Below are 14,242 nucleotides of genomic sequence, written 5' to 3'. Positions count from 1 at the left end.
TAAACTTTTTAGCTGGTTCATTTCACCCTTAATGAAAGGCAGACTTCGAGGACCGGGCGTTACATGCTCAGCGATAACAAAACGTTCTATTTTCTGGTTTTCCTGCAGCCAGTGTTACAACTGCAGGTGCTCAGCCACGGGAGAGCTCCAGGAGCTCCTTTTTACCCAGCCTGGCGATTTTTTAACCAATTCTGCAGCCCATCCAAAGGGACGGGATGGCTCTGTGGAGCTGCAGCCCCCTGCCAGGGCTCACAGCAGACGGGGTGCTGTGGCACAGCCGCGTCCCTGTGGCGGTCCTTGCCGCGGGCTCAGCACGGGGATGTCCCGGAGCAGCACGGCGGGGCCACCCCTCGCTCGGGTCGGGGCGGGACAGCGCTGTCCCGGGGCCGCGGCGGGGCCCGCCCCGCTGCCTCAGCCGCGCTGCCCGCTCTCAACATGGCCGCCGCGCCCGCTTCCAAAATGGCCGCCGCGGCGCCGCGCCCGCGCCGGACAGCTGCGCGCCAGGCGCTCCATGGCCGCGGCCGCCCCGGGCATCTCTATGGCAGCGGGCGCTGCCCGGGCCCGGCGGCGGGAGGATGCCCCTGGCTGCCTACTGCTTCCTGCGGGCCGTGGGCAAGGGCAGCTACGGGGAGGTGAGCCTGGCGCGGCACCGCCAGGACCGCAAGCAGGTAGCGAGGGGCTGGGCCGCGGGGCACGGGCGCGGCGGCGGGCGCGGCTCGGCCTGAGGGCAATGCCCGGAGCCGGGCTGAGCGGGGGGTGCCGCGGCGTCTGGTTCGGCTGTGACCCGCACCCGGCTGTGGCTCGGCTTTGGCTGGTGGTCCTGACCGCCCTGGGCACGACCAGAGACGTGGCGTCGTGTCGGGGTACAGGTGTGACTACGGTCTGGTGTCGGGGTGGGGCTGGGACCATCACCTGGTGTCGGGGTGGGGCTGAGACCATTATCTGGTGTCAGAGTGGAGCTGTGACCATTATCTGGTGTCAGGGTGTGGCTGTCACCACCACCAGGTGTCAGGGTGGTTTTGTGACCATTATCTGGTGTCAGGGTGTGGCTGTGACCATCACCAGATGTCAGGGTGGTTTTGTGACCATTATCTGGTGTCAGGGTGTGGCTGTGACCATCACCAGATGTCAGGGTGGTTTTGTGACCATTATCTGGTGTCAGGGTGTGGCTGTCACCATCACCAGGGCTGGGGTGTGGCTGCAGCCACCCGAGCTGCTTTTTTTGTTATTCTCCCTTGTCTGTAAGAACTTTTATTAAAGGTGTGAAGAAGACTCTTCCCGGGAAGGTTTTGGTTGTGTCAGAGTAAGAGCACAAGCATTTTTGTTGGAAAACTGAAATAATCTGTCTAGTCTAGCCAAAGCAGAGGTGTTTGATGGGGAATGTGAGAGGGCAAAGCTGATGGAGAACATCCAGAGCAGTGCCACAGGAGCTGCTGTGAAGCCTTATGGGCAGGATTTCACCGGAGGTGATGGGAGGAGGTTTGTTCCAGCAGGGAGCAGAGGATGTGTCCTTCCCGGATGAGGGCGGTTGTTCCCTGCTCGGAATCCCGAGGTGAATCCCTGTGACACATGCCGTGCCGGGCTATCAGTGATGGCAGGACTTGTTCCCTCCAGGCCATCGCCACGTGCACAATCCAATGTCCTCAAAGAGTTCCTAACCTCACCTCATCCTAAAAGTAAACAGTGCATTGAGGTCACTTTCACTGGATACAGTGACCTTGGGTTTCATTGTGGTGCTGCTGGTCATTAACACTAGCAAGAGCTTTTTTTCCTGTTTGTAGTTGCATGATCAATATTTGGAGTTCTTTACTGTGTTTTATATTTTGCCAATTTTTACAAACTTTCTTTTGCAGCATGATGATTAGGATTTTTTTTGTTGTGGCTTTGGCACAGTGCCACGTGTTCTGTGAAAGAAATTGTGTCTTATTTAAGCATATTTGCTGTTAACTGAATGCTGGGTTTTTATGGAGAAGGTCAAGTAGCTTTAAATGTTTAAAACACAACGAAATGGAATTCATATGCAATTTGCTGTCAAATAAGGTGGAAGAGCATTGCAATAGATTTCAGTAGAGAATCTTGCCAGGAAAACATGCTCATTAAATATAATCTATGCAAATTTAAAGTAAGGCTAATGTGTGTGCTTTTTGCATTTTGTTGTGTATTTTCTAAAAGATGCTGATATAAGCTTAAACGATTTCCATGCCCAAAGGTAGAGTTGTAGTTGACTTGTCACATGGACCACAGTAGTTGCAGCATTTCTATTTCATTTTGAAGTTAGGTGATGCTGTACACAAGTAGCTTTGTGGTATTCCTCCTGGAAACTTTGCAACATCATAGGTTCTATCCAGCAGGCTTCTGAAACACAAAGTCACTAGGTGCTGTAGATTTCCTGGGTAATTGGTTCCCTTGGCATGTAGGGGCATCTCCTCAACACTAATGAAATGTGCTTGGCTAATTAATAGGTGCAGCCTGGAGAGCAGACACTGAAGCATCTCTGAGGATGCTAAAATTCAGCAAGTAAAAATATTTTAAAAGTTTTGATTTACAACTCTCTGATAAGAGCACGTTCAAGCATAACCATGACATGACTGTTCTGTGGAGAGCTGATGCCCTAAGTGATGTCCTACAAAGTTTCCATCCAGATAGGGCCAGATCAGACCTAAATATTGGTGTTGTGGGTGATGAAAGTGTTCTATGGATTTTATTGTCTCATCTTCAGCTTCATGAGTGTTTGCTGAAACATGAAATTCCTCAGTATTACATTTAATGTGGTACTTATTAAGGAAGTAGATAACAACTTTTGTATGTAGCTTTGAGAAACTCTTGACCCATCTTAATAAAGACTAAAAGAAATTTAGGAATGAGCATAAGACCTTTTGTCTCTTTCAGATGACTTGTATCATTTGTTTGCACATGACTGCACACTTTATATATATAAAAGTTTACTATTGATGTGGTCTTTTTGAGGGTAACTGTGGTGCACAAACAGGTACTTCAGGCTTAAAAGATGAATGACAGACACACATTTAAAGTGAGAGTGGGGAGAAAAAGAGAAATGTGAACATTAGTCAGAAGAAAGCAAAACATCACAAAATTCCTGAGCAGAGTTATATTCAGGTGGATGAATGGAAAACACCTGTTCCATTTTTATGGTGTAAGGGTAGCAAAGCAGAAATTCTGTGTAACTTTCATCCAAACTGCAGCCTCCGTGTAGATTAATCTGCAGATATTTCAAATACTGCATTTCCTTTAGGTCTGGGGAATTCCCTGGGGCTTCTGCAGAGTTACTTTAATGTCTTTCCATACACCCTGCCTTTCTTTTACAGTATGTCATCAAAAAGTTAAACCTTAGAAGTGCTTCCAGCCGCGAGAGGAGAGCAGCAGAGCAGGAGGCACAGCTGCTGTCCCAGCTGAGACACCCCAACATTGTCACCTACAGAGAGTCCTGGCAGGGGGACGATGGCCACCTCTACATTGTGATGGGCTTCTGCGAGGGAGGAGACCTCTACCACAAGCTCAAGGAGCAGAAGGGAAAACTCTTGCCTGAGAATCAGGTGGTGGAGTGGTTTGTCCAGATTGCCATGGCACTGCAGGTACAATGACGTGTAATTTTGTTACCTTTGGATATAAACTTAAGTTGACTTTTTATGTATTTAAAACTTCCAGCTAAGCTGCAGCCTTTGGATTCATGTTTGGCTTGGTTAGCATCTAATTACAGTGGTTATTAGTACATTAAAAATGGATCATTGCAGTCAAATCAAGTATTTTAAGTAAGAAATTGCTAACATATTTTATGTCCACTCTTCTGCAGCACAGTAGGCAGTGGTTGCCTTTAGGGTGTTTGCAACTCTTGTCTAAAATGTTCTCTAGTTTGAAAGTTTACATTAAATTTACAAGATGTAGTTTTTAAGGAAAAAAAAAGAATATTCTTTCAGAGGTATTTTGTGTTCAGTCTTTTTATTGGTAAATTTAGACTATTAATACATTATTTCTATTCTTTTTTATCCTACTCTTTTAAATTTGTAATTGGAGGTTATCAAACTTTAAAGGCAATTGTTACAGCAGTAAAGACCAAATATAGATGTTAGCATTAAAGAATAAAAAATTGGACAGAAAATTCTGTCTTAAAGTTGGCTGTCATGGTCAAAAATACACTAATTATGGGTACTGCTTGTTGTTTATTATGACTAATTTTCTTCCCTGTTTACACAAAGCTCACATTATAATTTCCTCTGAAATGTTTTTGGACTAAAATTGTCAAGAAACGAAATCAGCAGAAAGTGAGTTACAGGCTTAACTTTATATTTTTATTTCCTCTTTTCTGCTGATTTACAAGGGCCATGCAGGGAGATTTGGTTCAAGCAGTGCCAAGTTTTGGGCCCTTGCCTGTATCAGTCACTTTTAATGTTATTTCACCATTACTGCCTTAGCAGGTCACTCCTGACCTTGAGACAGATTTCTGTGTTTCTTCCACTGGTGTGTTTTCTTTCTTTGACTTGTGTAATGAGATTTTACTTTCAGTGTAAAAGAACCAATTAGGAGTTAATTAACCTTATTTATATGATTTTCCCCTCTAGTATTTACACGAAAAGCACATTCTGCACAGAGATCTTAAAACTCAGAACATTTTCCTGACACGAACAAATATAATCAAAGTGGGAGACCTGGGAATAGCCAGGGTGTTGGAAAACCAGTATGACATGGCCAGCACTCTCATAGGCACCCCGTACTACATGAGCCCTGAACTCTTTTCCAACAAACCCTACAACTACAAGGTACAGTATGACAATGTCATTTCTCTTTTCTTAGCAGCCTTACTTTATTTGTCTGAGATCATTTCAACCTTACCTGTGGATTTTGGTTTCTTACTGCTTCCAAGTCTTTTTAATCTTCCCAATGACCAAACAAAAAAAATAGGAGAGAGATTTGTAGGAATGTTTGTTTCTGGAACTGTGTTTAGGAATTCATAGCACGTGCTAAGTTATCACAGCCAAGGTGTTCAGCAGGCTTCCTGTACCTCTCACAGCTGGAGAGATAGAGAATGGAAACAGAAATATCAGCCTGTGTTAGAGAGATGCACTTTCTGAATTTATTATATACCAAACAGGAAGTTTTACACTCAAAAGTTGTATTAGAAATAACAGCAGCATCAAAAAATAATAAAAAAAAAGGAAAAGGAAATTTTAATGAGAGGAATAAGCAGTGCTATTGTGAATTTAAAATACAACAGAACAAAGCAAACACGTTCAGCTCTTGCTGTAAACACACCAGAAATATGAGTGTAATGAGCAAGAACTGAGGGGAAACTTCTCCCAATGAAAAATCGAGATTTTTCATTTACAATTAGGATATTGTACTAAAAAAGGAAACAAGCAACTTTTCCCCCAAAGATAGCTAATTTCTACACTTCCTTTTGGAAAAAAAGTTTGGGATATTTTTAAGGAAATAGTTGACTTGATCTAAATCAAAAATAGAAGAGTGAGGCTGAAGCCAGAAGTTTGCAGTGGAATTTGGGCTTAATCAGCTTAGTGCCATTAAAAGCCTGTTTGAAAGCAGGTAACTAAGCCCAAAGATAAAACCTGATCAACTAATAAGAAGTTCACAAACATTTTCTCTTCACGTTTTTTCAGTCTGATGTTTGGGCCTTGGGCTGCTGTGTTTATGAGATGGCTACACTGAAACACGCCTTCAATGCCAAGGACATGAACTCCTTGGCTTATCGGATTATTGAAGGGAAGGTAAAAACTCCTGAAACTTTATATTGCTTGGATTTTCTATCTAGAAATTGAGATTATCTTTTCTAATCAAAAATATTGCATAGAGTTAAAAATACTTGCGTGTAATGGCAACCATCATATGTAAGACTTGTTTCGTGGTGGTGGATGATGTGATACCAGACCAAGAGAGTTATTCCTTAGTAGATGTGGCTAGAGTTTCTTGTTACCTCTTCATTTAATGAATATACTGAGTAATTTTCAAAGTTATGAGGTGACTTTCTTAATTTGCTATTTGTTTGCGTAAGCATTGCATAAAAATGAAATTATTGTGTGATGCCGTTTTCCTGTTATGTGAGATTAGGTTATTTAGGTGTCTTCTTGCTTTGTCATATAATGAAGTGAATATGGATTTATTTTCTATAAATTTTTAAGCCCATTTACAGAACTTATACTTTTCATATTACTAAAATTAGGAGCAGTTCTTAGCCACACACCTGGAATTTCAATATTTTGTTTAACATTAGGCAATTGGGTCACTTTTCATTTGAACAATGAGTCTATTTTTTATACATTTTTTTTTTTGCAGCTGACCATAGTGATCACACAAATGTTCTAGAAGTAGCCCTGTTGATTAATATATTAAATAATACCAAGCTTCCGTTTCCTTTCACAGGTGCCACCCATGCCAAAGGATTACAGCCCACAGCTGGTAGAAATAATACAAACCATGCTCAGTAAAAATCCTGAGGAGAGACCCAGTGTGAAAAGCATCCTGCGACAGCCGTACATCAAACAACAGATTGCTTTGTTTCTGGAAGCCACGAAGGCGTAAGACATTTTCATTTGAATCATTCTGTGCAAAATATTGATGTTATTGTTGTCTTTTTTTACAACTTTTCCGGGGTTTTGTAAGAGGATAAAGTAAGTTTTGTTATATGCAGCTACAAAATATATGTACATCAGTTTCTTTGAATTCTTTGAGAAATATGGGGGAATTAGAGTGGAAAATATTTTTTTTTCTGCAAATGCAGAATAGAACTCTGTTGTCATATAGAATTGGTGGAAAACACACACCTTTCCATGTGGTTCTTGAGGCCATTTATCATCTGGGTGTTGAAAAACCAAGTTACTTTTGATGTACACTGATATAATTATTTTTCTTTGTCAGGCTTAGTCAGTTATTTTACTGCTTCCAGATAGAACTGACCTTGGTTCTCTGCAGAACAAGTGTATATTGCTGGCAGAGTCTGAACTGAGTTTTTAAGCTCCTTTTCTAGAATTGAAAATGAGGTTGTTGTGCACAGTCTGATGAAAAATCCCAGTATCTGATACTCTTTGTATGAAAGCTCTTTAGTGGAGCAGGGTTTTTTAAAATTAATGTAATTAAAAGAAATATTTTAAAACCTTGTTGATAGTGAATGAATGAGCAACTTTTGTTTTCTTTACAGGAAAGCTGCTAAAAATAATAAGAAAACAGTGGATTCTAAACCTAAAGAATATCGTTCTGTCATCCCAGCAAAGAATGAACCTCACAGCAGGAATGTTACACACCAAAATCACTCCTCTGAGCAAGCCAGAAAATACAAAGTTGTAAGATACGGGGGTTTTTACCTTAAAAAAAGCCAACAAAACCCAAATCCCTCTTGCTTTTTCTAGATAAAAACCTCAGTTTTATAACAAGTGCATTGAGCATCCCTGAGATCTGAATCCCAGCAATGTGTAAAATTCATATTAGGGAAGGAAATGTTTTTGGATAAGAGTGGAAGTAGTTAAACTTCTGTGGATCAGTGAAGCTAATTGCAAGATCTGTAAGATGTTAACTAAACAACAGCCGGTTTTATGTGAGTTAGTCTTGGAGTATTTGGGGTCAAATAATTTTTCAATATTTCATGACAAGTGGTAATAGGTTTTTTCCAATCAAAAACATATTTAAAAACTAATTATAGTCACAACCAAAATTCTTTATTGTTGAAATTCTTTCAGTGATTACAACAAACCTTTTGTAATGGTTAATATTGTGAATGTTTTTTGTTTTCTGTAATAAGTCTTCTGTTCTGGGTTTGAGCTTTCAATGTTGAAATACTGAATATATATGGTGGAGCACATCCTAAAAACTCTTGGTGCTTGTTCCTCCCTTTGGGAAGAGCCAAGTGAGTACAACTTTTCTTTCATGATCCTGGTGAAAAGTAGGTGAATTCCATGTGTATAAACCAGTACTTGAAACAGGTAATTTGCAAATCTGTATCTCTTTAAAAATGTGGATTTTGACTTTTTTGTGGCTCCTCATCTGTTATTGATTATAATTTCCTTTCAGTTTATGTGCCTGGTATGTTCTTTTTTCTTAGTGCTTGGAGAATTCTTTCGTATGTGTGTAAAATGCAAAAGATACTGACTTTTTTTGTTTTCCATTTAATCCTAGGATGAAGAAGATTGCATCACTAAATGTAAAGCCAGCAAATTTTATCCCTCAGAGAAACCAGCTGTTGAGTTGGAAAGAAAACCAAGCAGAAATGATCTGAACAGCTTGGGAGACTCCATAGCTACAGTCAGTGGAGTGAACATTGATGTCTCCCTGTCTGAGAGGATGAAGCATGGAAGTGACAAGTGTGGCAGTGAGAGTATTCCAGAGAATAATAAAGCAAAGCATTTACATGTTCCAGGCCATTCTAAAATAACATCTAATAACCCAGCAATTAAGGAAGATGGACAACAGCAAAGAGCAAAACAGGCTTTTAAAGCTGAAAGTGTTGAATCAAAGCCATCTTCTGTTGATTCTGTAGAAGAAGAGGATGACACTTTGAAACTCCTGCAGCCTGTATCAAAAGACCAAAAGCAAACTGACCTGGTAATGCATTTGTGCTTATTTGAAGTAGATTTAACCAGTGGCCAGCTCTTACAATTTAGAGAGCTGCTGCACATGTTTTTCTGTCAAACTAGGATGTTGCTGATGCAATTATTGAGATTCTTAAGTGGTTAGGAGCCTTGGGTTCAGATTTGCAAAGGCAGGTGAAGTAGTTTTGGGATTACATCTGTCTAGATGATGTGAATTCTGTTTTTATGGGGAAAAAATTTTGCCTTCCCAGCTGTGAACAGAGAGAATAAGAATATTTTGTAACTTTTGTTCTATGTTGTAAATAGGCCTGAATAATCTTGATTTGGATCAGGGGGCTAATTGGTGGTGATTGTATTTTCACTTCATTTTGGTTTACCATGAAATTTTTAATGAGAAATCATTATTTGTTGTAGAGCTTGGATTCTACTGAAAAGCTGCTAGCACCCTTTGTTCCTGTCATAATTCAAGTAAGTGACCCTCTTGAAGGTTATTAGCTAAAGATGCTGGTACAGCAGGTATTTTCTCTCTCAAATAAGAATTTGTTGTGGTTGTACCTGTGCTGTGTTAAGGTGGTTGCAGTCCAAATAGTAAAGGGGCCTGTTTTGATTTTTTTTTAAGTGTGTTTGTGTAAACCTGGAAGTGACAGGCCTGCATTTTTTAAAAAATGCTTTTACTTATTAGGATGATATCAGCCATGGAGCTTCAGGAGCTGCTCAGGGAAAAATGACCTTCCACAAGCAGCCTCACAGCTGTGTCAGTGAACCCTCTCTCCCCCAGCAGCAGCAGCAGAAGAGAGAGCTTGCTGAAGGCTGCTCAGAGAAGGTGCAGATACTTGAAAAATACTTCTCCTCTCTCCTTTAAGAGTCCTTTTCCTCTTTAAACGTGGGACCTATTTTCTAAAAAAGGGTGGGTGTTTTAATGCTGTTCTTGTTTCATGTGTGTCTGTATAACTTCAGTGGTAACAAATGCAGACCACTGAAGGGGACTATTAGAAGCAGCCTGAGTAAATCTTTGAAAATCCCCAGTAGCTTTCAGGGATGAGGTGGGTGTGCCAGATGGGCTGTGCCTTTACTGGGTTGCAATGTTTCCTAGGAAATTCCATCAGGATTTCTCACTGTTTGTGACTACAAGTCAGTACCTTTGTGGATAAGGCTACTTCTGGTGGGTAGTGGCTTAGTAGTGCTTTAGAGCAGATGGGTGATGGCTGCCCTGAGCTCCTGAGTGCAAACTGTAGGAAGCAAATCTTGGCATGCACACAGGATGGAGCTCCTGTCAGTTCCTCCACACTGAGCAGGGAGGTTTCTTTGGGGAGAGGCACAAGGCTACAGGAAAGGGTGATTGGTCATTCATAACTTGGTTTTCTCTTTGGGTTTTGCTGTTTGGGGGTGGGGACAGTTGTTGCAAAGGCATTGGCTGAAAAATAGTCTGGGAGCAGGGGGATAAGATGTAGGGATGGAAAGAAGGGAAATGGATGCAAGGAGAGATGGGGAGAGGGAAGGATCAAGCTGGGAGATGTGAAGAGGTTACAATAGGATTCAAAATCTCTGGCATCCAGCTTTACCATACAAGAATGTCTTCTAGATAGCAGAGTACTTAAACTTTTAATTTTAAAAAAGTATTAATTCTTGCTCACTTCTCTGTCAAGTTCAGAGCAGTTTCTCCTCGGCCTCTACCTGTTCCTTCTGATGTGACCCCAAAGACAGTCCAGAGGGGTGCAGAGCACCCTGAGCCTGCAGATAGTGCCAAACCCAGCCAAGCAGCCATTCCAAAGGTTAGTGGTGAAAACTGTGTCTGCTGGTTTTTGTCTCATTGCTTCTGAGGAGTTTGTTCCCTGTGTGTGCACAGTGAGTAAAATGTTTGGTAGCTTCCTGTCTCGTGGAAGCCCTGCTCAGTGTGGGATGAGCCTTGCTGAGCCTTGGAGGTCAGCAGCCCCTTTTCTAGAGTTCAGATTGGTCTCATTGAAGACAGTTTCATAAGAAATAATTAAGCATTAAATAATAGCTCTGTCTCCCATATCAGTCCAAAAGGATTTTTTGCTTAATAGGTGATTAGAAAACAAAAGCTATAATGGTGATTGCAAATTAAGATCAAATTAACTTCCTTTGAAGGAGCGGCCCTTGTCAGCCAGAGAACGAAGGAGGCTGAAACAGTCTCGGGAGATGCTTCCCTCTGGTAATTTTTATGTTTATATGTTAATAGTTTATGTATAAGTAGGCTAATAACTTTTTTTCTGAAGAAATTATAATTTCTTGTCTGTTCTTCGCTGCCATCTTCAGAACAGTGCACTAAGGGGCTAGTTCTGTGTTAAATAAAAAGTTCTGTTAACATGTCTGTATTTTTCTGCTTTTTAGTTATGTCCAGTTGTGTTCAGTGGTGACAACTTGTCTTTGAAATGTACTTGAAATGTAGAATATTCACTTTCGAACAGAAGCTTCAATGTTTTCTATTAACAAAATACCTACCTCCCTGCCTGCCTTCTGCTAGGTGATAGATTTTTTTCTTGCATGAGCATGAAACTAATTCAGAATACACACAGCTTAGTTGCAAACATTGTGAAAATGTCATCCTTCCAGTGGTTCCAGCAAGACAGTCATTAAATGGTGCAGCAGTTGAAGCAAAGTCACATGTGGAAAATTGTGTTAAAGTTCCTCAGTCCTCATCAGATCCCAGTATTTCTCAGGTAAACTTTGTCAGAAGTATTTCTTCCATGTAAGAGCAGTAATATATGCCATATTGCTGAATTACTTTCAACTATTACAATTCTTGTTATTTATTCCCTCTTCCCTTAGAGAAAGAGAGAAGCCCATTGCCTGTCTGATGATGAGCTAAGCTCTTCCACAAGCTCTACAGACAAGTCTGATGGTGATTCCAAGGAGAAGTAAGGATTTTCTTTAATACTGTGCCAGAATTTTCACTGCTATACTGGACCTTGACTTGGAGTGGACAAAAAAGGCTTTCACACTTTATCTCTGCATAGTGAGTGGTGGAAGAAGTGTGTGATGCCTAGAGGAAAACAGCCCCATTGAATTATTGTCTCTCTGTGACTACACTTTCCATGCTGAACTTTCTGGGTTGTGGAATTGTATACTTCTGGTTTTGTGTTTTCCCAGGAAACCAATCTTCCGGCACCAAAGGACATCTGCTGTCAGGATGCATTAAAAGCACGAGTTAAAAGGTGCCAATGTGCTTCCTTTCCACTATAAAAGAGGCTGAATTTATCTCTAATTTTTGTCAGTGTAAGCAGCTTTCATAAGATGCAATTTGTTGCATTACCAGAGTCATCAGTAGCCAGTAGGATTGCTGGGTTTTTCTGGGCTCTGAGCCTTTGTTAAATGAAATAGTACTGATGTTGCTATTGATAAAACTGCACCACAGCTAGGAATTTAACATGGAATACTTACTAGGACCTGAACAAGCTCATTGAAAGCCCTTGGAATGCAGGGTGGAAGTTGCATTGTGATGGTGACTGAATTATTTCTTCCTTCTCTCCTAGGAAAAGCAGTGTGAATGAAATGAATGACTTGGTGCAGCTGATGACGTGGACACTGAAGATGGACTCCAAGGAGAGCTCCGAGTGCTGCGTAACCTCGACCCCAGCCCCAGAGTTTAAACTTCATAGAAAGTATCGAGATACTCTGATTCTGCATGGAAAATCACCTGATGAATCAGAGGAATTAAAATTGGAAGAGATTCCTTCAGGTCTGTTGCTCTGGGATTCTGTGATAATACTTAGTTGTCCCACGTTCTTCTGCAGAATATGAAAATTGTCTGTACTGGAAGTAATTAGTACTGCACTGATTTTTTTAATTGTGTTTTAATAGATATGTCATTGGTCCCTTACAAGATTAGGAGAATGGTTGAAATCCTGAGATCTGATGTGGTGCAAGGATTGGGAGTGAAACTTCTTGAGAAGGTGTACAGAATCATGGAAGAAGATGATGAAGCAAAAAGAGAGGTGAATGTCTTCCATAATAAAATAATTTCTTTATAAACATAAATAAATTAGCAGGATAGGGTAAACCTTGATTCCAGAAAGTCTTTATGTAGTCATGGGCAGGAAAGGACCTAAGTATATTGTAATTTTCATGCTTAAGTATGATTCTACATGTAGACTGTGTTCAAATGCAACTTCTTCAGAAACCATCAGAGCTTTAGAACTGTACCATGGGGAAGATATGAGGGATGCAAATAATTTTATTCTGTTAATATGTTAGCATAATTTTATGCTGTTTTTCCAGTAATAATTTCTTCTGTCTCAAGTGTTTGCCTTCACATTACTTTCCTTATGCCCTTTATGTCCAAAATAAGAAATAATTTGATGTCAGTCCCCAAATAGAGGTGAATAAGGAATACCTCCAGGTCCTGATTCAAAACTTGGTTACACTTACCCAGGCAGTATTTGATTTGTAACCTGTGAAGATCTTAAATTTTTGGGAGGGATTTGAAAATCTCTTGCTTTTAGCTCTCTCTCATCCACATTGCCAAGCTTCACATGCTTCTTTCAGCTGAGTGCTGAAAGATGTTACCGTTACTATTTTGGTAGCATCTGCTTTTTTTCAATGCCAGTAAATGTGGGTTTTGTTCTGTGTGTGCTGTAAACAGCTGCAGTTGCGGGAGCACATGGGAGACAAGTACGCGAGTTACAGTGCGAAGGCGCGGCACCTGAAATTCCTCGAAGAAAATGTGAAGCTCTGACCAGAATCTTTTCCTTGGAGAAAAGAACTATTTTCTAGCTCCTTTGATAGACTGGACCAGCTTACAAAGCATGTTCATGTGCTGATCTCCTTTGCTGGAATAAGAAGGTGAACTTGCAGAAAATGTTAGAGTTCATAGTAATATTTTTCATGTTAAAATGTGAACCAGGCTATCACTTTCTCAGAAGAGAAACTGTGTAGTTTAGTTTTTATTCTCTTAAAAAGTGCTTTCCATAGATGCAAATAGGTGTCGATACCAAGTTTTGTATACTAAGGAGTGTCAAAAAAAATAATGTTCTGGTTTGAATTTGTCATAGCAAAAGGTTTTTTGTATGGTCTCATACCAAATACAGTAACAAAATCTCTGCCAAGGCTCTGATGTGATAAACTCTAATCTGTTACATCAGATAGTTGTGAAAATTTAGCATGAAGAGACAATTACTAATTTTTGTGGAACTAAAGGTCCTCAGGTTGTGTAAATTGCCAAGTCCAAGTGCTGAAGGGGGTGGCCATACTGCTTGGAAAGAGAGACTTTGCTCTTGTGTTTTGTTGCTGAGGCAGTCACCAAGGTGGGGGAAAGCATTTGGTATCTGGATAAAGAAAGTCTGAAAATGTTGGAAAGGAATGCAGCCATGGTTACCATGGTTCCAGCTGGAGAAATCCCTTTGCCTTACAAATCATAATTCCTTTTAGGAATGAAAGTGCCCAAGACCAGAATCTCTTAGGAAAAAGATAAAACACTTATTTCTCTTTGTTTGCATCCAGAGCGACTCGCTACAGCCCCCAGGCATTGTTGTGTACCGTACCTACAGGAAAAGCACACGTTTTTTAAATAATAAAGAAGTCAAATGGAATTGAATTTGTAAAATAAAATTATAAACCTGTCTCTTTTCCTGCTTGTAGCTGAAATACTGTAACCTCCAGCAGCTGTGAGGGAGCTTACTGATATGACAGTAGTAAAATAAAATGCCACACCTATGGATCCTGCTGCCTCTCAC

The 14,242-nt window shown here is 40.7% G+C and overlaps 1 protein-coding gene across 2 annotated transcripts; it reads left to right on the top strand.

Annotated features, from left to right (window-relative positions):
• Positions 1 to 462: 462 nt before the first annotated feature.
• NEK4 (NIMA related kinase 4) lies at positions 463 to 14,130 on the top strand. Of its 2 annotated transcripts, none has more exons than XM_041425641.1 (16): positions 463 to 668; positions 3,327 to 3,593; positions 4,578 to 4,775; positions 5,631 to 5,738; positions 6,391 to 6,545; positions 7,166 to 7,307; positions 8,137 to 8,562; positions 8,964 to 9,017; positions 9,232 to 9,372; positions 10,196 to 10,321; positions 10,659 to 10,722; positions 11,124 to 11,230; positions 11,340 to 11,428; positions 12,044 to 12,249; positions 12,372 to 12,505; positions 13,153 to 14,130. In XM_041425641.1, exons 1-16 carry the CDS (start codon positions 576 to 578, stop codon positions 13,243 to 13,245), a joined length of 2,403 nt encoding a protein of 800 aa, XP_041281575.1. In that variant the 5' UTR covers positions 463 to 575; the 3' UTR covers positions 13,246 to 14,130. The 2 variants fall into 2 exon arrangements, with proteins under 2 accessions (XP_041281575.1, XP_041281576.1); XM_041425642.1 differs by lacking the exon at positions 463 to 668 and adding an exon at positions 712 to 869.
• Positions 14,131 to 14,242: the final 112 nt, after the last annotated feature.

Source organism: Onychostruthus taczanowskii, unplaced genomic scaffold, assembly GCF_017590055.1.
Source record: "Onychostruthus taczanowskii isolate IOZ18803 unplaced genomic scaffold, ASM1759005v1 scaffold9, whole genome shotgun sequence".
NCBI lineage: Eukaryota > Metazoa > Chordata > Aves > Passeriformes > Passeridae > Onychostruthus > Onychostruthus taczanowskii.
This window is presented reverse-complemented; position numbering and strand designations above follow the sequence as displayed.

Bases quoted from the DNA above. Each gene is read 5' to 3' on its own strand.
- NEK4 (XM_041425641.1), top strand. From the start codon at position 576: ATGCCCCTGGCTGCCTACTGCTTCCTGCGGGCCGTGGGCAAGGGCAGC. The intron at 6,546-7,165 runs GTAAGACATTTT...TTTTCTTTACAG, and splicing joins TTTCTGGAAGCCACGAAGGC to GAAAGCTGCTAAAAATAATA. The intron at 8,563-8,963 runs GTAATGCATTTG...TATTTGTTGTAG, and splicing joins ACCAAAAGCAAACTGACCTG to AGCTTGGATTCTACTGAAAA.